Genomic DNA, 25,875 nt, shown 5'->3' with positions numbered 1-25,875 from the left:
ACATGAAAGTAAAAAAATAAATAAATACATCTACGACCTTCTGTTGGTATTTCTATGTTCTAACTGGAAACTCTTGAACATGACCAGTTTCAAACAGACCTGTTGTGACTCTTCAACCCAACTGGACTCAGATATACAGAGGAGAGACCATCACTGTCAGATGTGAGATCCATGGAGGAGACACTGAGTGGGAGTATGAATGGAGAACAAGCAGCTCCAGGAAACATTTAAATCCAAATGAATTCAGGATTAGTTCTCTGTTCCACAGTGGAAGCTATGAATGTAAGGGCAAAATGAAAAGAGATCAATATAAAACAACAGAGTGGAGCCATTCAGTCACAGTGACAGTAACTGATAGTAAGTCAAATTATATAACAGCTTATTGAAGTATGTTTTTGTTATTATGAAGAGATGTGAAATATGATATTTAGATATTCACAAAGTTTCTAATTTAAAGAGAATATTTTCATAGAAGTTGTATTCTATGCTAAGAGATGAGACATAACATGTTTAAAATCTCTTTCAACAGGTAAACCCCAACCTGTCCTCTCTGTGTCTCCATCATGGCTGAGTCCTGGAGCCTCAGTAACTCTGAGCTGTGAGCTTGAACATCCATCTGCAGGATGGAGGTTTTACTGGTATAAAGCTGTTCCTGATCTATCACACAAGTATCCATCTTACAACTATGAGCTGCTTCCTGGTAGCATCAATGGAACTGAACAAGATTCCTACATCATTGATGGACAGACACACACAGCAGGATATGTGTGTAGAGCTGAAAGAGGAAACCCAGTGTTTTACACTGGTTACAGTCAACCTCAGTTTGTCTGGTCTGGAGGTCAGTTTTTTTTTTGTTTGTTTGTTTTTTACTTACTGCCTTTTTACACTTTCTATTTCATTTTTTCTTCAGTCTGCTTGTGACATGTGTCTTATCTACTTTTACAGCTATTCATTTACTTTTATTTTATTTCTTTTTTAATTGTATCTGACTTCATTTCATTTTTGGACCTGATGTGGAAAATAATAATTTCTGTTGTGTTTCTAATGTTATTGTACAATAAATTTCATGTTGTCTGACTCTTCATCATGGTTCATTTTTCAGATTTCCATTCAGCAGCGTCTCTCTCAGTGAATCCTGACAGAGTGCAGCACTTCACCTCTGACTCTGTCTCTCTGAGCTGTGAGGGAAACTCTACTGAGTGGAGAGTGAGGAGGTTTACTGATGATGGCTTCCTGTCACACTGTTCTACCTGGGGGACAATGACTGGATCAACATGTAATGTTAATAGTTTAGGGGACAGTAATGCAGTGTACTGGTGTGAGTCTGGATCAGCTTTCAGCAACGCAGTCAACATCACTGGACAGAGTAGTAGTAGGTGTTCATTTCTTGTGTTTTATCCTTTCACATATAACACTAATTCTGAACATCCCAGTGTGTCATATAACATTTCACGTTATCTTGAATTATTTTATTTAGAATGGAATATTTATAATTTTATAAATGTTTAAAATGAAAATTAATTCATAATTTCAGGTGTCAGTCATGAAAGCTTCCCACTCATTGTACCATTCATCATTGGACTGGTTTGTGGAATTTCACTAATTATTATTTTTCTTCTGCTGGTGAGGTGCTACAGAAAGGGTGAGTCCTTTTCTTATTAATACTGTGATAATATGAGATGACATGTTTATGTGTTGTATTTGTCTCTTTTCCAGATGCATGCAGTAACAGGTTGGTCCAACACTCTTGTCTCATTTTGATTCTAATAACAATACTTTCCATGTTCCTTATTAAACTCCTTCATGCTTTAGTCTCACTCAGTCTCTGAACATCAATCAAGGCTCTGCTACACAGCAAACAGTGAACCAGAATGAAACTCAAGTTTACTCCTCTCTTCTCCATGGTCAGCCTTTCCAATCATTCTTTTCACAATAATTTCTAACACCCACTTTGACTTTTTCAAACCAAAGCTGAAGTGACTCATTGGATGTTGTCTTGATTTTCTCTGACCTGTAGCTGATGTTTCTGTCTATGAATCAATCAGAGGCTCTGGAAACACAGGAAGTGGTAAAGTATAAACTTTGATTCATGTGGAGCTGTCAGACATTAGATTATTATCAGTGACTGATCTAAATTCATGGAACATTATGGAGGCATTTACTGATGCATTTATCTTAACAGGTAGACATGATGAGACAGAGGAGAGCTCTGACTACAGTAATGTGAATCTTGAAACAGCCAAAGGTAAAGATGTTAACACTACACCCACTAGATCAGTAGTAATCAAATTACATTTATTTACATTATGCGCCAGAATGGATTTATTTAATTTCTGCAACAAACTTTTAAAATTTTCATCACAGAGAGAATAGATTGTTAAAATAACCTTTAATTTATTTAACAAATATTATTTTTCTTACCTTTAAATAATCTACAAAACCAACAATGTATTATATTATCATAATGTTAACCAACAATGCTCAGAATTAGAAACTGTGCAATAGTCCATTATTCCTGAAAGATTATAAGAAACAAACATCATGACTACTATTACATTACTGCAGCAAATACAACAATACAACAATAATCTATCTCTTGATCTAGCTCAGATGTTCAAAAGAGTGATCTAAATTTACCTATATAGCTTTTATAGCTATAGTAGTTGTGTGTATGAGAGTCAAACTGCGTACTGCAAACTGAGTATTGTGACATATCATAATCAAAATGGTGACAAAATTGTCCAGATTGATACAAATACTGAAGCTGTATGATGTAGTTTCTGAGCTATGACCATCTGTTCAAAAGTGCTACAGTTGCAATCAATATTATTCAACCCCTACTGCAAATTAGGTTTATTGGCTAAATGTACCACTATGTCTTTGTTTTTCACTTTCATACTTTTACTGATAGTGATTTTTGTTTCAGGTCCATAAAGAGAAGAGCATCATCAGCACAGCAAGAGACTGGTGGACGATGACATGAAAGCCAACATTTTTCTTTAAGCTGTGTTGACAACATACACTGCCTGGCCAAAAAAAAACAAAAAAAAAATGTCACCACCTGGATTTAACTAACAAATAGGTACGAGCCTCCTACTGGATAATTACGGTTATCTTTCAGCTGCAACAAGTTATTTAACCCCAACTGATGCAATGAGTAGCTTCTCATTTCTTCAACAACCATGTCTGAAGACACATCCTGTGGTCATAGAAAAGATGTTAGTCTGTTTGAGAAGGTTCAAATCATTGGCATGCATCAAGCAGAGAAAACATCTAAGGAGATTGTAGAAACTACTAAAACTGGGTTAAGAACTGTCCAACGCATTATTAAAAACTGGAAGGATAGTGGGGAACCATCATCTTCTAGGAAGAAATGTGGGAGGAAAAAAATCCTGATGGATCGTAATGGGCAATCACTTAAATGTTTGGTGAAATCAAATAGAAGAACAACAACATTATGTGTCCAAAGAATGAGGTCAGCTGACTACCTGAATATACTGAATGACCAGGTTATTCCATCAATGGATGTTTTCTTCCCTGATGGCACGGGCATATTCCAAGATGACAATGCCAGGATTCATGGGGCTCAAATAGTGGAAGAGTAGTTCAGGGAGCATGAGACATCATTGTCACACATGGATTGGCCACCACAGAGTCCAGACCTTAACCCCATTGAGAATCTTTGGGATGTTCTGGAGAAGGCTTTGTGCAGTGGTCAGACTCTTCCCATCATCAATACAAGACCTTTTTTTTGTGGCAGTTTAGTACGTCTTTTCTGTTCTGATGGATACACAGTGTTTTGATCAGTTTCTTAACAAACCATGTGGAAGATTTAAATGATCTCACACAACTTGAGTCAAGACTACTCAAGTGATTTGTGTTTGCGCTCATTATACACTTCTACGTCTCAGTCATTGTTATTTACATGCATGGCTTGTCTTGTCAGTTACATTATGACTTGTTTTTACGTTTGATTTTGATAATTTTATATTGTGTAAAATCATCAGCTACAGATTTTCTATAAAGCTTTTGATTAATAGTCCTATAAGCACAGCTTCAAACATCTAATGGAGTCCATGTCGCTGGCTCAGGGCAGTTTTGACAGCAAAAGGGGACCCACCCAACATTAGACAGGTGGTCATATTGTTATGGCTGATTGATGTATATTTGCTTGATAATATAGTTTGTGCATGTGCTATGTTCATGCATCTGTGGCATTTGTATACAAAATAAAAAAATAAAAATCCTCTGGAATAAAATAAATGTGTGTATATATGGAGACAAGTTATGACCGATTTAAAACATACAGTATGTTTTCCCAAGGATTTAAAATGGGATTTTAGCTGACAGCTGTAGCTGTAGTAAGTAAATCCTATGTCATGTTGTGTTATACTGTATAGCTTTGTATATTTTCACTCTGAATGGACTCCATGACTCTCACAGTGAAAACAGAATTCGGCTCGATTCTGGCGTTTTATGTAATTATACTGAATATTAACTAAAAAAAACTAAACAGAAAAAAGACACATCTCTGTGTGGCAACACCTGAAAGTATGTGTCAAGCTGTGAACAAGCAAACGTGTTTCTTGCTTCCTATACAGGATTGTGAAATAGATGTTGGCAGTCTACTTTCCACCTAAGCCACCTCCACCAGAGATGCTCTGAATGAACATTTGACTGGTTTAATGGCTTTCTCCTTCGTTTTTGTACAAAGAATTGCTTTAACATTCATATTTATCATATATGTTGATGACCCAGACATTGAATTCTCACATGCATGTTATTCATCACCGGGTGCCTTGTGACTGACTCTAATTACCCCAACACATGTATGCATGTGAACTATCTGTAAATATGTTATGTGCCTTAAAACTCCAATTTTCAGACTTTGACGTAGCAGAGAAACATTGCAGGAGGTGCAACTGTTGACCCTTTTAAGGCCCAGCAGTAGCTGAGGGATGATAAATATCTGCCTCAGGAAGGAAATTAGAACGACTTCTACAGCATGACGAACCATGTGACCTCCTCTCCACTTTTCACCCTCCTCATTTATCAGTGGGTGCAACACTTCTATGTGATAGTCCCTGCTGGAGGAATATCAAGCTGTCAACTTACAGGTGAGAGGGCTGTGCATCCAAACTTTGAACCCATTAGTTATTTTATAGTATAGTTTGACATATTGCTGGGTTGTAGACTAAAAGCTTCCACTATGCACAAACTCAGTTACTTTTTAGTTTACATTTGTAAGTCTTTGATTTAAATTAGAGTTGCAGTTAACACCTCTGTTAAAACAGCAGATTCTTTTTATTAAAGTATAGTTATGTGTTAGCCCCGTGACAGGACCAAACGGGTATAGAGGATGAATGAATGAATGAGTTATGTGTTAGTAGTTTGGCATATTGCAGCATTGTAGACTAAAAGCTTCCAGACAACTCAAACCCAGAATTTTAGAGCTGTTGGATTCATTTCTGTGTGAAGTGTCATTTTATCATCAACAGTCGTCTTCATTTGATGCAGTTTCAGTGTTTTAGAGCTGGATCAGGATGAGACACACTTTGTGCAGCGTGCTGGGGTTATTCTGTGAGTACATCCTTATTTTATGTATTAGTATGGAACGCTAACAAGGACAGAGGAGAAGCTTTTTGTAGAGTTTTAACTTCAACACTCTTCAATAGACTCAGTTTAGAGTAGATAACTCAAATGTTTTATACTGCTCAGTATTATATTCATATCTGCCTCTTACTAAATAACAGCTGCCATTGATCATTTCCTCTCTTTATTTTATATTTCTGTCATTTTGATAACATCTAATGAAAAGTCAGTCTCCTCTCTAAATGTTGCTGAAGAGACTCCTCAGGCAGAGACAAACGTGAGCAGATCATCCCATGTGTCAGAACAAACAACTATATCATCAAGGTATGCTTCACAATACGACAAACCACAAAGAACAACATTCATCAGTCACTGAAAAGTTGCTGCTGCATTATACTTGCCAGCATCCCTTTAGCAAATCTGACTTTGTAACAAATGTGGCTGCTCCGACACGATCCATGCAATCCTCCATCCATGGAAGTGGATAACTCAGGTTTTGTCACACAGTTGACTTTTCTGAAATCTGTACAGAAACGATCTTCATCCAGTTCGTTCAGTCTTACCATTTCCTCAGAGACTCAGTTTACTGATGTGGAGTTTTTAAAGTAATAGTAATTACTATGTTAATAGTGAAAAATAGTAATTGCCTCAGCCTTTTATTCAGTATCAGATCGACACCAAGTCATTATTCAAGGTCAACCGGCAAGGTTCGTTCGACTCTAATCTTTCAGCACAATTCACTATAATATCCTGTATATTTGTGTTTGGTTTTCACTGCAATAAAAAAATATGTTCTTCTAAATCACTGTTCAATCTTTATTTGTTTTATATAGACATTGTGTTCAGCAACCACTGTTTAACATATTCAACAGAACACTACACTGCTGTGAAGCAACTGTTGAGGCTGACAGTTTAGCACCAGCATAAAGCAGGAAATGTAAACGTATGTAAGCACAGTGAATGACGCCTGTTGTCTTCTTGTGAACACATTAGCTGTGGTTTAAATGTGATGATGCCTAATACTTGCTATCACTCCTCTGTGTGTGAAGAGGAACTATCAGTTTCTTTACAGGCCATCCTTACCAAGTGAACTGGACGGCACAACTGAGCAACACACGGTTTATTTCAGTGCTTTGTTTAATTGATTTCCCCTCTATGTATCTAATCTCTAAGTTTCTGTAGAAATAAAAGTTAAACACTAAGGAATGTCTGCTCTCTACTCAGTACTCCCATTTTATAGATGGGCCAGATGCAGATAAATGGAAAGGGAACAGAGTAAGACGTGAGTAGAAGGATTAAAAGGTTAGTTTGGAACGTTAATTTGGTCAATAATGACCCTTTCAGTAATTATCTGTGTGCATTGTAACTCTACACTGTAAACAATTTTCCTGTAAAATAACAGTAAAGAGCTGGCAGCACAGACGCCAGCAGTATACCGTTATTTTAACGGTATTTAAATGTAAAATACTTTACGGTATTAGTCTGTAAACCATAAAAACAGTATATTCCTGTATTTCTATAATTTACAGTAAAGAGCTGGCAGCAAAGACGCCAGCAATATACTGTAATTTTACAGTAGTAGTGTGTAAACCAGACATACAGTATATTTCTGTATTCATACTGTTATTATACAGTCTATTACAGTAAAAAATAAATGCTGCATATTTCTGTGATTATTTGGAAATTAAAATAATATTTTGTTTAGGTTGTTACTTTGTAGACAGTGCCTGTCTACAGTAAACAAACAATTTCAACCTGACCCTAAGCCTGGATTCAAGTGTCTCTCCACTGAAAAAATAAAAAACTTGGATCAACTTAAAAAAATTGAGGTAATCGATCACACGAAATATCTGACATTAACTCAAAGCAAATAATTTTATTTCGTTTAACCTGAAAAGTTTAACTCCATGCAACCACTAATTAAAGGTTGGAGCAATCTAATTGTTTTTAGGTTGGAGCAAACTAATTATTTTAGGTTGGAGCTTTAGGTTGGAGCAAACTAATTATTTTAGGTTGGAGCATAACTATTTTAGGTTGTCTCAAATAAAAAAGTAACAGTTGTCATTATTTGAAATGTATAGTAAATCAAATTTTAAAAAATTGCTTTCAATACATTTTGATCAGTGACTACTCAGAACACTTTCCTTAAGAACACATTCATATTTATTGTTCCATAAAGTGACAACACTGAACATGTGTTTAAAATCTATTTAGATAAACAGTCTTCTTCAGCTGAACACCAGAAACGAGACTATTGATGTCATCAGAAGACAAATCATGGAGCTGCAATAGTAGCTCAACTCCTAAGACATCATGCCAGGACATACATTTTCTTATTCAGATGTAAGCCTTATTATCAACTAAACACAAAAGCTGTTGCAACTGAGGGCAACTCGTTCAGGACCTCTGTTCCTTCGATGACAGTCTTAATGTCTTTGTGTGGATGGAGAGGATCCTCTTTCTCAGTGATAAAGATCGCCATGGTTTGCTCCAGCTCTTCAACCTCATTTTCCTGCATTAAAAAGAAAGAAGAAGAAAGAAAAGACATGTTATTGTTTCAGAAATCTCCAGATTTCATGTTAGATCATAATATCCTTATGACATTGTAAATAGAACTTACCACAAGCAATGATCACTGGCAGGAGCTTCCAAATGCACATGGTTGCACAGCAGAAACACGACTGATTAGTGGCTGCTTCCCTTAAGTTGAAAGAGAATACATTACTTAGTTTTTAAGTTAGCCATCAAGTGTGTTAGCTACTAACATGATGCACAAATTACCCAACTTTTAACATAAACAGATATACTTTATTTTATGATTTTAGGGAAGCTGGCTAACATTTTGGTACTTTTCTACCACATGTAAATTCTGTTAACAGTGTAGCATATTAACATTACCAGCAAGAACTAGCTGGGCCTTGTAATATTATGGCTGATAAATACTGAACACAAGATAATTAGGAGGGTGAATAAAAGATCACAGATGCCCTTATGCTATTGACAGCAGAAATTACCATCAGTCAAGTTTGCAGCTTGAACCTGGGGATTAACTAACGTTACCACATGTCAAGTGTCAAAAACGCAACAACAAAAAACTTTGGAGGGTTAACCCCCTTCCTGACAAGCTAGCATGTCATGGTTGGTACTATCTTCAATAGCTTTAACACAGAGCACTTTAAGACAGTAATGTCGGCTCTTCGCGCCACTGTTAACAATTAAAAACACTAAGCAGAGCAAACGCATTTTAAGTCACGAACATAACATTAGCTGTAACGTTAATTAACTTAAACGTGGTAACTACCATCAATGCCGCCACAAAATAACATTACGTTTACAAATGATTGCTTTTATTTCTTAGTTAGCTAGCGAACTGTGATAACATAACCCACCCACGACCAGAGGACGGCTAATGTAAGTTAACTTTATAGTTTGAATGAAGAATGCTAACGTTAGCGCTAGCTTAACGTTAGCATTTATAAACTATCAAGCGGGAGTGCTGAGATTACGGCCAGAGTCAAGGCCAGTCAGGTATACTTGGAAACAACGTTAACGGTAGACAAAGTTTAATGTTTTTATCTTACCAGTATCAATGTTGCTCGTTGTGTTCTTCTGTGTCGCAGCCTGCATCGAGGGTCTGTTGGAGTGAACCGACCGCCGCCCACTGATTGTTCAGTGACGGACGTTTTTTTTTTAACTCCTTTATTTGGACGTAAACAGGTCAGAGAGCGGGATCTCAAACTCAACAATGCGCATGTGCAAATCATGCTTAATCGAAAAATACTGTAGTGTGCTGTAATTTAAAACATCACCATACTGTTTGGGGCCTCTGTCCTGTTGCTCCAAGTTAAGCAGCCCACAATGCATTGCTGACTACAGTACTAAGCTGTTTAACACGAAAACAGTATTTTAATGTTGAAAATTAGCTGTAAATTTACAGCAATTGCTTACAGTGTATATACATACTGTATGTAGGTATGTCTACACAACACACACTGCATCAGTACAGACAGTGGATGCAACAGCAGTAGACATACTGCAACACATTATTTGTTCTGATTCTTCTTTCTGTGGTGCTGTTGTCACTTCCGGTGGCAGTTTCCTGGAAGTGTTTTTGGTATCCATCAATGTGTGTCTCTTGTGCTGCTTTTGCTGCATTCTTACTGTCCTTTCTACTTGTAGTGCTTTTGTTGTGTGCAGCACTGCCACCATGTGTCACAATGAACAGTCTATGGTCACAGTCAGCAGCAACAAGCTCAGCTGAAGACTGGAAGACTTTTGTTAGAGCACATTGTTTTCTGACCTGTAGGTGTCTCCATGAGTAGAAAGAATGGAGTTACTAACTGTCCATTCTGCTACAGGCTTATTTCTATCTACTGACAATCAATGACCTCATCATTTCTAACTGAGCCACCTTGAAAAGAGGAAATGCAGCCTGTGCTTCAAACTAAATGTCTGCTGTTCAGTAGATGACTTGTTGTATGATATCAACTTTCAGCTCACAGCAGAGAGGTACATTTATTGCTGCACAAAATATTTTTAATTAGAGTTTTACTACTTTACTTTCTGAAGCAGATGGTTTTCTAATGCATCATTCTTAAAGGCTTAATCATACGACTATGTGCATGGCGGAAGAAAGTATTGATAACTGTTCTCTGTTGTAGAATATGTTTTGCATGAATTAGATAAAGCTCAAAGATCAATACTACTGATCAGAAACAGGACAAGAAGCATCAGTGTTTTGAACCCACTGCAGAGGTCTGAGGTTTGTTGAAAAAAAGAAGGAAGCAGACAGAGACTATCTTGATATAGAACAGACTCGTAGTGAGGGCTGGATGTGAGGATGATGTCATATTGGTGTGGAGTGCAGCTTCATTCTTTTCTCACGGTTCTTTCTTCCTCTTCAGATGCTGCAGTTGTTGCTTCCTGGTATGAAGTTGAAATCTTTCTCTGAAGCAGAGTGACACGTTGTCAGAGCTGGATGTGAGGATGGGACACACTTTGCTCTGTGTGCTGGGGTTATTGTGTAAGTACATCACTTTCTCACTTTGAATTGTATACATGAAGGAAAATGTTTCAAATGAGAAGAACAGAGTGTCAGAGGTTTGTCTCTCAGAAAGCTTGAACACCACAGACTTGTGGTTTCTATGTTGGTTGTTGAGTTGGTTTGCTTCAGAGTTAAATACACTACTGGACTTTAATAGTGATTATTTACACTAATATATTTGTTCAATGCATGTACAGAATATGTTACTGTGTGTTGTTATTCAAAAACTTATTTTGCTGATTGCTTTATTTTCTACTTCCTCTTTATTAACTCAATGATCTGTCTGTATTAAAACTAGTGCAAAGAACATTTCATTTGTCTTCTTGGTGTTGAGGTTGAGGTGGATGTCGCTGGACCAGGCCACTAGTGCTTGGACCTCCTCTCTGTATGGTGTCTCGTCATTGTTGTTGATAATCCCCCCCCATGGTGTTGGAGCCATGGGTTGAGACGCAGACACAGGTGTACAGTGTGTATAAGACTGGACTCAGTACACAGCCCTGAGGAACACCAGTATTAAGGATGATAGGTTGATCCACAGACAGAGGGAGATTCCAAGTTGCAGTTGGGGCTGATGGAGTTAAATCCAGAGCTGAAGTCAACAAGCAACAACCTGATGTATGTTTGGGGGCTTTCACTATGGCTGAGAGCAGTGTGGAGGGTGATGGAGATGGCAACATCTGTGGATCTGTTGGACCTGTAGGCAAACTGGTGTTGGTCAAAGCCAGGTGGGATGTGAGCCTTGACATGCTGTAACACCAGTCTAGATAGATAGATAGATAGGTTTTATTTATCACATGTACAGCTATACATAGTACAATGCACAGTGAAATGTATTGTTGTACCTGCAGCCAGTAGTATAAAAAAAATAAAAAATATAAGTACTACAGTAAACAGTAGTTTCCACACAAGATAAGCAATATAAGTGTAATGTACACCGATAGAGAAATAAAATATAAAATAAAAATAAGAATAAAAATGAAAATATAGACTGAACTTAGAGGGGGTGTAGTTGTATATGTACATAAATTTACAGTATTTAGTATTTAGCATTTAGCAGCTACATGAATAAAGTGCAGTGATATTTTAAGTCCAGTTAAGGCTCAGAGTTGAGCAGGCGGATGGCATGGGGATAGAAACTCTTCTTTAGCCTCTCAGTCTTTGTCCTCAGGCATCGGAAACGCCGGCCTGATGACAGTAGAGAGAAGAGAGAGTGTCCGGGGTGACTGGGCTGTTCCAGGATCTTCTTGGCCTTTAACCTGCAACGTTTGGTGTAAATGTCCTGCAGGATGGGCAGGGGGGTTCTAATGGTCCGCTCCGCTGAACGGACCACCCTCTTGAGGGCCAGGAAGTCCTGCCTGGTACAATTTCCCATCCAGGTGGTGATGCTCCCACACAAGATGCTCTCGATGGTGCAGGTGTAAAAGTTCCTGAGCACCTTGAGAGGGAGCTTAAAGTCTCTGAGGCGTCTGAGGAGGTAGAGACGCTGTCTGGCCTTCTTGTCGGAGCAGGTACGACGGCCGCTGACCTCACCGGCGCCATCTTGGTTTGTGAGCTCTCCATGCATTTCATGATCACTGGTGTCAGGACTACAGGCTGGTACTCATTCAACCCTGTAATGGCAGAGGATTTGGGCACAGGAATTATGGTGGCAGTTTTCAGGCTGAACTGTTAAAGATGTTAGTGAATACTGCAGCAAGCTGATGGGCTCATGATTTCAGCACCTTCCCTGGTACTCCATGCGGTCAGTAGTACATGATGTTGGATGGTGAGGGGCTGGTCATGCTCTGATGGTGTCAGCTGTGTGTCCTCTGTCTGTCTGCCGTCCGTCTGCCGTCCTCTTCAAAGCAGGAGAAAAAGGTGTTGAGCTGGTCTGGGAGAGAAGTGTTGGTAGAGAGGGGGTGTTGTAGCACTGTTTGTAGTCCGTAATGTGCTGGATGCCTTTCCACATGGAGCTGGGGTTGCTTTCCTTGAAATTGGCCTCTATCTGCTTTCTGTACCTTGTTTTAGCAGCCTTGGTGCCTCTGTTCAGGTCTGCTCTAGCCTTCCTGTAGGCCTACCTGTCTCTTGACCTCAGTGCTGCATCCCTGGCCTGGAGTAGTGCTCTGATGTTGGTGTTGCCTCCTCAGTCCAGCACTCCACTGGCTTGTACTGTGGCTTAGACCTGCAAATGAGGGGCTTGTAAACTGGTGTCAGGAACAGGGAAAGATGGTCTGAGTGTCTGAGGGGAGGGGAGGGGCGGGCTTTGTAGGCTCCCGAAATGTTGGTGTAGACCTGGTCTAGTGTTCTGCCCTTCCTTGATTTAATATCCACATTCTTGTAAAATCTGGGGAGCACAGTCTTTAAGGTGGTATGATTAAAGTCTCCAGCCACGATGAAGAAGCCCTCTAGGTGTTTGTTCTGCTGATGCTGTCATGCAGCCTGCTCATTGCTACGTTAGCATTAGTGGATATACACAGCAGCTACAGACACTTGAGTGATTTCCCTGGCATGATAAAAAGGTCTGCATTTTAACAGTAAAAAATCCAGGTCTGGACAGCAGTGTCTCTCAATAACGGCAGAGTCCGTGCACTAACTGTTGTTAATATAGATGCACAAGCCCCCTCCTCTCGTCTTACCCTTGCGGGCTTGGAAAATGTTACCTGTCTGACTGCATTGTGCCAACTGTGAAGTTTGGTGGAGGAGGGATAATGGTATGGGACTGTGTTTTAGGGTTTGGGCTAGACCCCTATCTCCAGTGAAGGGCAATCTTAATGTTTCAGCATACCAAGACATTTTGGACGATTGCCACATATTTTTCCAACCATGTGGCAACAGCTTGGAAAAGGCCCTTTTCTATTCCAACATTAGTGTGTCCCAGTGCAAAAAGCAAGGACTATACACAGTCACTGAAGACTGGAAGACTTTTGTTAGAGCACATTGTTTTCTGACCTGTAGGTGTCTCCATGAGTAGAAAGAATGGAGTTACTAACTGTCCATTCTGCTCCAGGCTTATTTCTATCTACTGACAATCAATGACCTCATCATTTCTAACTGAGCCACCTTGAAAAGAGGAAATGCAGCCTGTGCTTCAAACTAAATGTCTGCCGTTCAGTAGATGACTAGCTGACTATCAGCTTTCAGCTCACAGCAGAGAGGAATGAGGAATGCAGACAAAGAGCACAGTCATCATTTAATCTGCCTTTAAACTAGAATAACAGGGTTCAGTAACATTTATTTCTTAACATTCATTAATTCAGTTTGTCAAGCAGACAACATGACAGCATCACTAAATCTCTTGGAGAGATATTTCTTCATTCAAAGTCTCTAAAGGCCTCAGATTTAAAGATCCTCCTCATATATCTCTAAACACATTCAAAGTGCTCCCCCATGGTTCACATGTTCTTTGTTCTCACTGATATTATTTATACAGAGCAGCACTTCCTAACTGATGTGTGAAAGTGACGTGTGCTCAGATCAACCACTGTGATAGAGTTGTGTTGAAACTATTGTTCTCAGGAGCCAACACATGGCCAGGAAGGCCAACAATTCATCCAAGACATTTTAGAAAACTACTCTGTCTACTGTTTTTGTTTGCATGCATACACATATTGTATCTGCACACACCTCCCTTTAGATAACCAGCAGTATGGGTGCAGGTGGAGTGGGTGTAACGCTAAATACACAACAGGGAATAGGATTTGATGCAATGAGTGCAAAAAAAAAAAAATAGGTTTAAAACATTTTGTTTGTTTTGACAAATTCAGACTACATATTCTCTGTTCCATCTTGATTTATCAGTTTCTACATCTGTTTTATTTCCTTGTCTTTTTTTTTTTTTGCATCAAGAGGTAAGTTTGCAGGAGCTGGACAGGAAGTGAGACATTTCTCAGTTCTATCTTTGTCTTCTTATGCTGCAGATGAGTTGTTGCCTCAAATGCAAACAGTAAATGTTTCTCTGAAGCAGGAGAAATTAGATTTAATCAGTGAAAACAGTGATTCTGGAAACATTTGGCAAGATTTGCATGAAAACAAGAAGAGAAGAAGTCTCCCAGGTTGTTTCTGGTGTAAATGGTGTCATTGTTTCTGGTGTACTTTCTCATAGAGGGGTTCATCAGTTTAATCAGTCTAGCTTCTGCAGATTCTTCTGCACTTCTCATCTTAATGATAACCACATTTGATTAGAGCTACAGCTACTTCTAATGCATCAGAGCTGGGAGAGGGGGAAGGACTTCATCATCATGTTCACTCCTTTTTCTCAACACTATTTCTGTTTTGATCACTTCCTGTGAATGAAGTCATGGCCACATTTGACTCCAGAGTTTCAGTAGAAGGAGAAGACATGTAGAGAGTGTTCAGTTTGACAGACTTTACACTGGTGAAGCTCAGCTTTGGGATTTAAGATGAAGAATAATCCTATTTTCAGATTGTAGTTTAAAACCTGCATGGATTCCCTCCAGCTGCTGTGCTGAACTTAGTGAGTATGACACCTCTTGTTATCAGTAGGTCCTCTATTCATTCTACATGGAAAAGTATTTATTGTATCTTTCAAACATGTGATTGTAATGACTTTATGCAGCAGCCTTTCCAGTAGCATCAAGAATAACTGTCTCTTTGTAAGACAGCAGTAGTCTACAGGATGATCATATCTGTGGCAGGAAGACAATTCCAATCTATTTCTCTGTAGCTTATTGTATGTGACCTCTCTAACACTTCCACCACTTTCTGTGAGTAATCAAGTACTCCGTGCATGTCAGCAGCAGTTGAACTTGTCTGAATGGTCAAGACAAAGATATAAATGTAGAAAGATGGATACATAGATGAACCTTCATGTGACTTCCATCCTGTATACTGTGTGTATAAATTGACATTTCTAGTTTTTTACTTGGTGTTTCTTTCATGTGGATGTTCTGGTGTCAGAAACCTCTTGGCTGTTCTTGACCTCTTGATGTTTCTATGCTCAAGTTGTTTTGTTCATGTCTTGTTGTCTGTTGCTATCATGTTTGAGTTTATTTAAAGCGATGAACAGACCTTTGTGTGAGATGCAGTCTGATATATTTATATATTTCTGCAGTGCCATGAGAGGGTTGGCTGTGGTCAGACTATGGTTAGTTTTGAACTTTGTGCAAAAGGAACGAAGCTGAGACAGAACAAGCTGAACGTTATTTATTTTCTTTTGCGGTTTCTGCAGTTTCATCAGATGAAATCTTGATGTGAGGATGGGACACACTTTGCTCTGTGAGCTTTGCTTATTCTGTGAGTATGTTACTGACATACACCCCCCAATGACATCACAGGTGATGGTCTGGTCCATTTCCTGGTCCACTGCAGTGTGTGGGAGGGTCTGCAGCCATAAACATATCTTCCTCTATTGAATGTTGTGAGGGTGGATGCATGTCTCTATATTTTATTTCAAATGTGGAGCTGTAGATACTGCCATCACATTGGCTCAGATTCCTCAGAGAGTTTTCCTCTCATATCTCAGGAACACTTGGTTCTGTTTGTAGTAGTGATCCTTTAATGCATCCTTCATGCTCATGTTACACATTAAATATTTCTTATTAAATATTAGAGTTTGTTTTAGTCTCTTAATGTCTGACATCTCCTCCTTTATTGTAGTGCTCTATACACTCCTCTACAAAGGACATGCTCAAGGTGATTAAACAGTTTGAACTTTCTTGTCTTTGTTTTTAATTATTCTCTAAAAACTAATCTCAACCTACTGCATCATGTTTCTTTTTACTGTATGTACTGACACAGATTGTGTCTACCATATTTCCTAAAAGTGTTTTTCATTCCTAACTGTATGTTCATGTTGCTGCTAGATTCTGTGCTGACTACTGACCCCTACTGGTCACCTTTGTTCACTGGAGAGTCTGTTACCTTCATATGTGACGTGAAGGAAGGAGGAGACACTGACTGGGATTATTATCTCTACAAGGATGGACAAGGACTTATTCCCTACAACACACATCAACGATACACATTAAGACCTCTGTCTACAGGTGACAGTGGTGGATATCAGTGCTGTGGTCTCCACAGGATATATCAGACATATCCAAAGTGTAGTAATACTGTCACTTTAACTGTATCTGGTAAGACCTGGATATTTTATCAACAACACTAATTAATGATTCCTGTTGAAATATGCATATTAATTATCTAATACTTTGAACATTTAATTACTTCTACACTACTGTAAAACTTGAACCTTTGACCAGGACCTGAGCTACTTTTCTCACTTCCTGATACTGTTATCTAGAATGACCACACGTATGATCTTTGATATAAAATAAAAGGTATTGTAGATAAACATGTGAAAAATAAACTGAGAAAAGATGTGACTGAACTGGACATATCAAGAATTACACGTCAAGGTAACTTTTTAGTTCTAATTATTACAGAAGCAGTCATACTGTGTTTATTTTGAGATTCCAAACCAAAGTTGATGGAGCTCTGACACCTTGATGAAATGGACCCAAATCACAGATGATTCAAAATATCTGAAAGTACAGAGAAAATAACCATTAATTAACATAGAGGGATTCTCAGGGTGGAGAGCAGTTACATATTTTAGAATTTGAAGAATAGGAAGAATTTAGAGTTTAAAAACATAAAACAAATCCCGTAAATATTATATTTAATGTATTTTTTTCACAACAGCAAATCAAGCTCAGGCCTCACTGACAGTAGACAACAGAGTCATACCAGCAGGAGGCAGAGTGACACTGACCTGCTCTGTGGAATCCTCTTCTGGTTGGAAGTTCTACTGGTTCAGACGTAGATCAGAGTCTGATGGAGCTGAGACAGTAAGAGCTGGAACATCATCCACCACTGAGAGTGTTTCAGAAGGAGGCATCTATCACTGCAGAGGAGGAAGAGGAGACCCAGAGTTCTTCACAGCAGACAGTAATGCTGTCACAATAGAGGAAACAGGTGAGTGTTGTGTTTTTGTTCTGAAATAAAGCATCTTGGATCCATGTTTAACAGTACCACCTGATAACTGTGAAGGTTTATCTGTTGATTCTGTTCTTTATTTGAACCACATTGTGTATTTGTGGGGAAATGTTTTAATGTGTCTCATTCAGGGTTACTGATTTGTGTTTGGTTCTAGTAGCTAAATGACTTAGTGGATTTTTAAACTGTGATTATTTTAACAACGTTTGTTATGAATTAAGTGTCATTCTCATGACATTGTTTTATTTTTTGTTTTATACTCAACACAAAGTAAACCCACAACCAAACTGACAGCAGGAATTAGTTTAGTCATTTGTTCAGGAGTAAAACATCGAACAGTCATTATCTGTTTATCAGTAGTGTAGAAAAGAGATTATTGGCTCCAACAGAAAAAATTCCAATGAGCAAATAATGATGATAATTCTTAACTCCTACTGCTCTGATGGATATGTGGGTCGTTAGATGTTTAAACCCCCTGTCATGTTGTGTAATGGTTCAAGCTCTGCTTACACACATTTAACTTTGATCTGATGCTAATATTTTGATAATTCTATTATCATTTTTCCATTTTAATTTGCAATGAAATTGTCACAGAAAGAGAATAAATATGATTACAATCAGAAATAGTTTGTTTGTTTGTTTGTTTTTCAGTTGATTTGATGTTTCTTTTAATCTCCCAACTGGATATTTCTATGTGAACAGTTTCCATCAAGGTCTCTGTGATCCTCCAACCCAACTGGCCTCAGATATTCAGAGGAGAGATAATCACCCTCAGATGTGAGATCCAGGGAGGTGGAGGAACTCAGTGGACGTATGAATGGAAACAAGATGAGTTAAACAAACCTCCAACATTCAGAGAATCTACAGAGTATCTACAGATCTACAGAGCTACTGAGACTGACAGTGGAGAATACAGATGTAGAGGCAGAAGGGACTACTCTTTAACAGAGTGGAGTGATACCATCACACTGACTGTATCAGGTAAGATGAACATCTTTCATTTAGATCAGTGTTATAGTTTTACAGTGTTTTAATAATGTGTCAGACAGTTCTAAAACATGACGAATTCACTGCACTAGTACACTGAAAAAAAAAAAGGCTGTTGGATCTACATGAAAAAAGTATGTACATCGGTTGCACATATTAAAGTTATGTTTCCTTAAAATTATTTATTTAATTTAAATATACTGAATTACTTTTTGTTAAAGAAACATGACTTTTGTATGTTAATTCAACAATTTTCTTTAATGTTAAATGTATTCAATTACTCTATGTTAAACCAACAATTATTTTAAATGTTACTTTAAAGCTTTTTATGCTTGCTATATTCAATTATCATCTGTTAAAGCAACATAAGCTTTTTACATAAATTACACACACTGTTGTTCTGTTAAATATCGACTCATGTACCAACCCCTCTTGCTTGGGAGTTAAATGGTGCTGAGAAGATATTACCTCTCCACCTCCTCCTAACTTTCAGATCATCTTTATGCATCAGGTGGGTTTCTTGCAGAAATGCTATATTAGACTGCAATGATTTAATCCTATTCATGACTTGTTTAACCTTCTTTAATAAGGTTTTGTAGCCCCCTGCAGTTCCATGATGTCATTTTAATTTTTATTTCAGTGGACATTTTATGTAGCCAGCATTAAATGGCCCCACCGTCTTAAAGGATTTGTAAAAAAGAGAAAAAAAAAAAAGGAATTAAAAACTAACGAAAAAATTAAACAAACATTGGGTAAACACGAACAATATTTCCACAACTAATACTGTGACAGAAAAAAACAGAACCCTTTCAGGTCCCTTGACCTGAATGTTATTCCCCTTAATCTGTTGACTTCCAAATAGCTGTTAACTGTTCCACCCTAAAGGCTGGACCAGTACCACTGAGCTACCAAAAAAACAACTATATAACTAACCCTGAACTCTGGTGCTACCATATTTACACATCTGGCTTTTTAAGGCATTTTCACTAAACTGTGAACGACATTGTAAAGGCACACTCTCAAAACATTGTTATGGAAAAGCGTGAACAGAAATGAATGGATCCTGACAGTTTTTGAGAAGAGACAGAGTTATAATCCCTGGGTATTATTTACCAAACAGGAGTAAGCTTGAATATATAATGGCTATGATTTGTGGGAGATCAGCTGGTCAGCAGGTTAACATACGACTCAGCTCGCCGCCATCTTGGAATGTTTTAAATCTTTTCTATAACAATGTAGTGAAACCATTTGTTTCTGTATCTAATCCTGATCATACACTTGTTGTGTTTGACTTCAAACTGAACAGCAAATCAAGCTCAGGCCTCACTGACAGTAGACAACAGAGTCATAGCAGCAGGAGGCAGAGTGACACTGACCTGCTCTGTGGAATCCTCTTCTGGTTGGAAGTTCTACTGGTTCAGACGTAGATCAGAGTCTGATGGAGCTGAGACAGTAAGAGCTGGAACATCATCCACCACTGAGAGTGTTTCAGAAGGAGGCATCTATCACTGCAGAGGAGGAAGAGGAGACCCAGAGTTCTTCACAGCAGACAGTAATGCTGTCACAATAGAGGAAACAGGTGAGTGTTGTGTTTTTGTTCTGAAATAAAGCATCTTGGATCCATGTTTAACAGTACCACCTGATAACTGTGAAGGTTTATCTGTTGATTCTGTTCTTTATTTGAACCACATTGTGTATTTGTGGGGAAATGTTTTAATGTGTCTCATTCAGGGTTATTGATTTGTGTTTGGTTCTAGTAGCTAAATGACTTAGTGGATTTTTAAACTGTGATTATTTTAACGTTTGTTATGAATTAAGTGTCATTCTCATGACATTGTTTTATTTTTTGTTTTATACTCAACACAAAGTAAACCCACAACCAAACTGACAGCAGGAATTAGTTTAGTCATTTGTTCAGGAATAAAACATCGAACAGTCATTATCTGTTTATCAGTAGTGTAGAAAAGAGATTATTGGCTCCAAAAGAAAAAATTCCAATGAGCAAATAATGATGATATTTCTTAACTCCTACTGCTCTGATGGATATGTGGGTCGTTAGATGTTTAAACCCCCTGTCATGTTGTGTAATGGTTCAAGCTCTGCTTACACACATTTAACTTTGATCTGATGCTAATATTTTGATAATTCTATTATCATTTTTCCATTTTAATTTGCAAATGAAATTGTCACAGAAAGAGAATAAATATGATTACAATCAGAAATTGTTTGTTTGTTTGTTTGTTTTTCAGTAGATTTGATGTTTCTTTTAATCTCCCAACTGGATATTTCTATGTGAACAGTTTCCATCAAGGTCTCTGTGATCCTCCAACCCAACTGGCCTCAGATATTCAGAGGAGAGACAATCGCCCTCAGATGTGAGATCCAGGGAGGTGGAGGAACTCAGTGGACGTATGAATGGAAACCAGACAAGTTAAACAAACCTCCAACATCCAGAGAATACAGGATCAACAGAGCTACTGAGACTGACAGTGGAGAATACAGATGTAGAGGCAGAAGGGACTACTCTTTAACAGAGTGGAGTGATGCCATCACACTGACTGTATCAGGTAAGATGAACATCTTTCATTTAGATCAGTGTTATAGTTTTACAGTGTTTTAATAATGTGTCAGACAGTTCTAAAACATGACGAATTCACTGCACTAGTACACTGAAAAAAAAAAAGGCTGTTGGATCTACATGAAAAAAGTATGTACATCGGTTGCACATATTAAAGTTATGTTTCCTTAAAATTATTTATTTAATTTAAATATACTGAATTACTTTTTGTTAAAGAAACATGACTTTTGTATGTTAATTCAACAATTTTCTTTAATGTTAAATGTATTCAATTACTCTATGTTAAACCAACAATTATTTTAAATGTTACTTTAAAGCTTTTTATGCTTGCTATATTCAATTATCATCTGTTAAAGCAACATAAGCTTTTTACATAAATTACACACACTGTTCTGTTAAATATCGACTCATGTACCAACCCCTCTTGCTTGGGAGTTAAATGGTGCTGAGAAGATATTACCTCTCCACCTCCTCCTAACTTTCAGATCATCTTTATGCATCAGGTGGGTTTCTTGCAGAAAAGCTATATTACACTGCAATGATTTAATCCTATTTATGACTTGTTTAACCTTCTTTAATAAGGTTTTGTAGCCCCCTGTAGTTCCACGATGTCATTTTAATTTTTATTTCAGTGGACATTTTATGTTGTCGGCATTAAATGTCCCCACCGTCTTAAAGGATTTGTAAAAAAAAGAAAAAAGAGAAACAAAAAAAAAAGGAATTAAAAACTAACGAAAAAATTAAACAAACATTGGGTAAACACGAACAATATTTCCACAACTAATACAATGACAGAAAAAAACAGAACCCTTTCAGGTCCCTTGACCTGAATATTATTCCCCTTAATCTGTTTACCTCCAAATAGCTGTTAACTGCTCCACCCTAAAGGCAGGACCAGTACCACTGAGCTACCAAAAAAACAACTATATAACTAACCCTGAACTCTGGTGCTACCATAGTTACACATCTGGCTTTTTAAGGCATTTTCACTAAACTGTGAACGACATTGTAAAGGCACACTCTCAAAACATTGTTATGGAAAAGCGTGAACAGAAATGAATGGATCCTAACAGTTTTTGAGAAGAGACAGAGTTATAATCCCTGGGTATTATTTACCAAACAGGAGTAAGCTTGAATATATAATGGCTATGATTTGTGGGAGATCAGCTGATCAGCAGGTTAACATACGACTCAGCTCGCCGCGATCTTGGAATGTTTTAAATCTTTTCTATAACAATGTAGTGAAACCATTTGTTTCTGTGTCTAATCCTGATCATACACTTGTTGTGTTTGACTTCAAACTGAACAGCAAATCAAGCTCAGGCCTCACTGACAGTAGACAACAGAGTCATAGCAGCAGGAGGCAGAGTGACACTGACCTGCTCTGTGGAATCCTCTTCTGGTTGGAAGTTCTACTGGTTCAGACGTAGATCAGAGTCTGATGGAGCTGAGACAGTAAGAGCTGGAACATCATCCACCACTGAGAGTGTTTCAGAAGGAGGCATCTATCACTGCAGAGGAGGAAGAGGAGACCCAGAGTTCTTCACAGCAGACAGTAATGCTGTCACAATAGAGGAAACAGGTGAGTGTTGTGTTTTGTTTTCAAACTCCACATGTGACCTGCATTCATGATTAATAACATCATGATTAATGTTACATTAACACCTGGTAACTATAAAAGTTTTTTGGTTGTTGTGTCTTTCTACATTGTCTATATCTAGAAGTGTGTTCAACACGGCTGTTGTCACACAACAACTGGTCTCAAGGACAAAATTAAGATGTGAAGTTCAGGGCAGCTGAATGATTGTATTCGTATTTGTTCTTATGTGGTTTCCTGCATTTGGCTCCAAGTACCCCATGATTCAACATGAAAGTTAAAAAATAAATAAATACATCTACGACCTTCTGTTGGTATTTCTATGTTCTAACTGGAAACTCTTGAACATGACCAGCTCCAAACAGACCTGTTGTGACTCTTCAACCCAACTGGACTCAGATATACAGAGGAGAGACCATCACTGTCAGATGTGAGATCCATGGAGGAGACACTGAGTGGGAGTATGAATGGAGAACAAGCAGCTCCAGGAAACCTTCAAATCAAAATGAATTCAGGATTAGTTCTCTGTCCCACAGTGGAAACTATGAATGTAGGGGCAGAATGAAAAGAGATCAACATAAAACAACAGAGTGGAGCCATTCAGTCACAGTGACAGTAACTGATAGTAAGTCAAATTATATAACAGCTTATTGAAGTATGTTTTTGTTTTTATGAAGAGATGTGAAATATGATATTTAGATATTCACAAAGTTTCTAATTTAAAGAGAATAGTTTTATAGAAGTTGTATTCTATGTTAAGAGATGAGACATAACATGTTTAAATGTCTTTCAACAGTTAAACCCCAACCTGTCCTCTCTGTGTCTCCATCATGGCTGAGTCCTGGAGCCTCAGTAACTCTGAGCTGTGAGCTTGAACATCCATCTGCAGGATGGAGGTTTTACTGGTATAAAGCTGTTCCTGATCTATCACACAAGTATCCATCTTACAACTATGAGCTGCTTCCTGGTAGCATCAGTGGAACTGAACAAGATTCCTACATCATTGATGGACAGACACACACAGCAGGATATGTGTGTAGAGCTGGAAGAGGAGACCCAGTGTTTTCCACTGATTCCAGTCAACCTCAGTTTGTCTGGTCTGGAGGTCAGTTTGTTTCCATCTGTTCTCTCAATAAGTAGATTATATGTCACCTTTCATTTTTTTATCTGTGACCTACATGCAGTATCTTGAAAACTAAAACACATGCTTACAATTCATTGACTGTGCACATTTATGTTCTCCTAATGCAGCAGGATCTTTCTTTTTTGCTACCATCACACAAATGATGGTAAATGGCCTTGCTTTTATACAGCACCTTTCTACCTATTGGCTCTCAAAGCGCTTTACAGTCATGGACGCATCTACCCATTCGTTCACACAAGCACACACACATTCACACACCAGTGCCACGCACTGGGAGCAACTGGGGGTTCAGTGTCTTCCTCATGGACACTTCGGCATGTGGCACATTCCGGGGATCGAACCACTAACCCTCTGGTTTGTGGACAACCCGCTCTGCCACAGCCGCCCTGCTTATTACCATTACATTTCTTTTCAATGTATCAGATAAAATGAAAAACACAAAAAGAGAGTTACAAGACTTTGAAACTTGTTTTTAATTGAACACAAATCCTTACATGACAGGGACAAAATAAATTGGTACAGGACATCTCTAAAACATAGGAGGTTATATGTGGTGTCTCAGGGTGTGCTGTGTTGTGTGGGTATATGTTGAGTCTGGAAGAAAGTATATGTATGCACAGGAGGAAAAAGGAGAAGAAAATAAAGAAATAAATGAAAGAGGAAAAAAAAAAGTCCAATAATACTAATAATATAATCTGAATATTCTGGTATCAGTAGGTAAGGAATGGCATGTGTTTGAATGTTTCCTCTTCATCTTTGGATACTTCATCAGCTCATGTTACTGCTCTTACTTATCAGATTGTCAGAGTACAGATGTCAGGTAAAAGTATGCAGTTTCTAATTTTACAGACTGCTGCTTGTTGCATATCAATTCAAATATACTTCAATGGTATTATTCATAGTTTGACCAAAACACTGCACCTTGTCATGCTTGCACTAATTTTCCGCCATTAAAGAATTAAAGCAAATATTTGCATTGTGGCCTTTTTCAGATTAATATCACTCTTCTTGCTTTGACTCTTTTTCAGATTTCCATTCAGCAGCGTCTCTCTCAGTGAATCCTGACAGAGTGCAGCACTTCACCTCTGACTCTGTCTCTCTGAGCTGTGAGGGAAACTCTACTGAGTGGAGAGTGAGGAGCTTCCCTGAGGACCTCTACCTGTCCTGTTCTGACTGGAAGAGAATGACAGAATTCCCATGTGAATTATCCAGATACCAGTCTAATAATGCAGTGTACTGGTGTGAGTCTGGATCAGGAGAGTTCAGCAACGCAGTCAACATCACTGGACATGGTATGTTATGTTGGGCCTGGTACTAAGGCACTCAGTATTGGGGTTTGGCTATCATGAATAATTAATAATTATCAAAAATAATTATTTATTATTAAATAATTGGATCTGAATTACTAGATCACCTCGGGGCACCACCCTTCTAGGAAGGGAAAAGATAGCCAATTAATCAAAACAGTCTCATAAATTATACTAAATTGTCAATTTGGAGTTCGGATTAATAATTAACTTAATCAAAATTACCATGTTAACAACTAGTTACAGTTGAAGGAATTTGGAGTTCTTGACAGTGTAGAGGTTGGCAACATTCACTCTTGTGCAATATTAAACAGACAGGTATGTTTAAAAGACATTTATTAACAAGAATAAAAGTAAACATACAAGCTAACTACAGCGTACTCAATACAGGTGTGTGTGTGTGTGTGTGTGTGTGTGTGTGTGTGTGAGAGAGCCAAAATGGCCGCTGGTTGTGTGTGAGCCAAAATGGCCGCCGGTTGTGGGCGTGTCAAGATGGCCGCCGGTTGTGGGCGTGTCAAGATGGCCGCCGGTCTTTGAACACAAAGGAAACAATGGCTGCTGAGTGGGGACACTCAGACCATGTGCTGGCCAGTAGATATGTGGAATGTGATAAGGGTTTTATGAGGTGCCAGGTTAGAGGAAGAGTGGTTAGTTAAGCATGCAAGACCCTGAGTCTATGTGTAGCATAATTTA

The 25,875-nt window shown here is 38.2% G+C and overlaps 2 protein-coding genes across 2 annotated transcripts in view; both read left to right on the top strand.

Moving 5' to 3' along the window:
- LOC311486558 (Fc receptor-like protein 5) overlaps positions 1–25,875 on the top strand; it is a gene marked incomplete at its 5' end in the record, with an annotated part of 185,361 nt that overhangs the window by 79,090 nt on the left and 80,396 nt on the right. The gene's annotated exons all lie outside the window — the stretch shown is intronic.
- On the top strand, positions 16,204–23,385 carry LOC311485979 (Fc receptor-like protein 5; the record flags this gene model as incomplete). Its single annotated transcript, XM_084541721.1, has 7 exons — positions 16,204–16,267; positions 16,438–16,617; positions 17,276–17,548; positions 18,272–18,550; positions 19,863–20,135; positions 22,444–22,716; positions 23,087–23,385. 7 exons carry the CDS (start codon positions 16,204–16,206, stop codon positions 23,383–23,385), a joined length of 1,641 nt encoding a protein of 546 aa, XP_084397847.1.

The sequence above is a fragment of the Chelon labrosus genome, assembly GCF_963514085.1.
Source record: "Chelon labrosus genome assembly, chromosome: 1".
NCBI lineage: Eukaryota > Metazoa > Chordata > Actinopteri > Mugiliformes > Mugilidae > Chelon > Chelon labrosus.
Note: the sequence above shows the minus strand (reverse complement) of the source record. Positions and strands in the feature narration are given on the sequence as shown.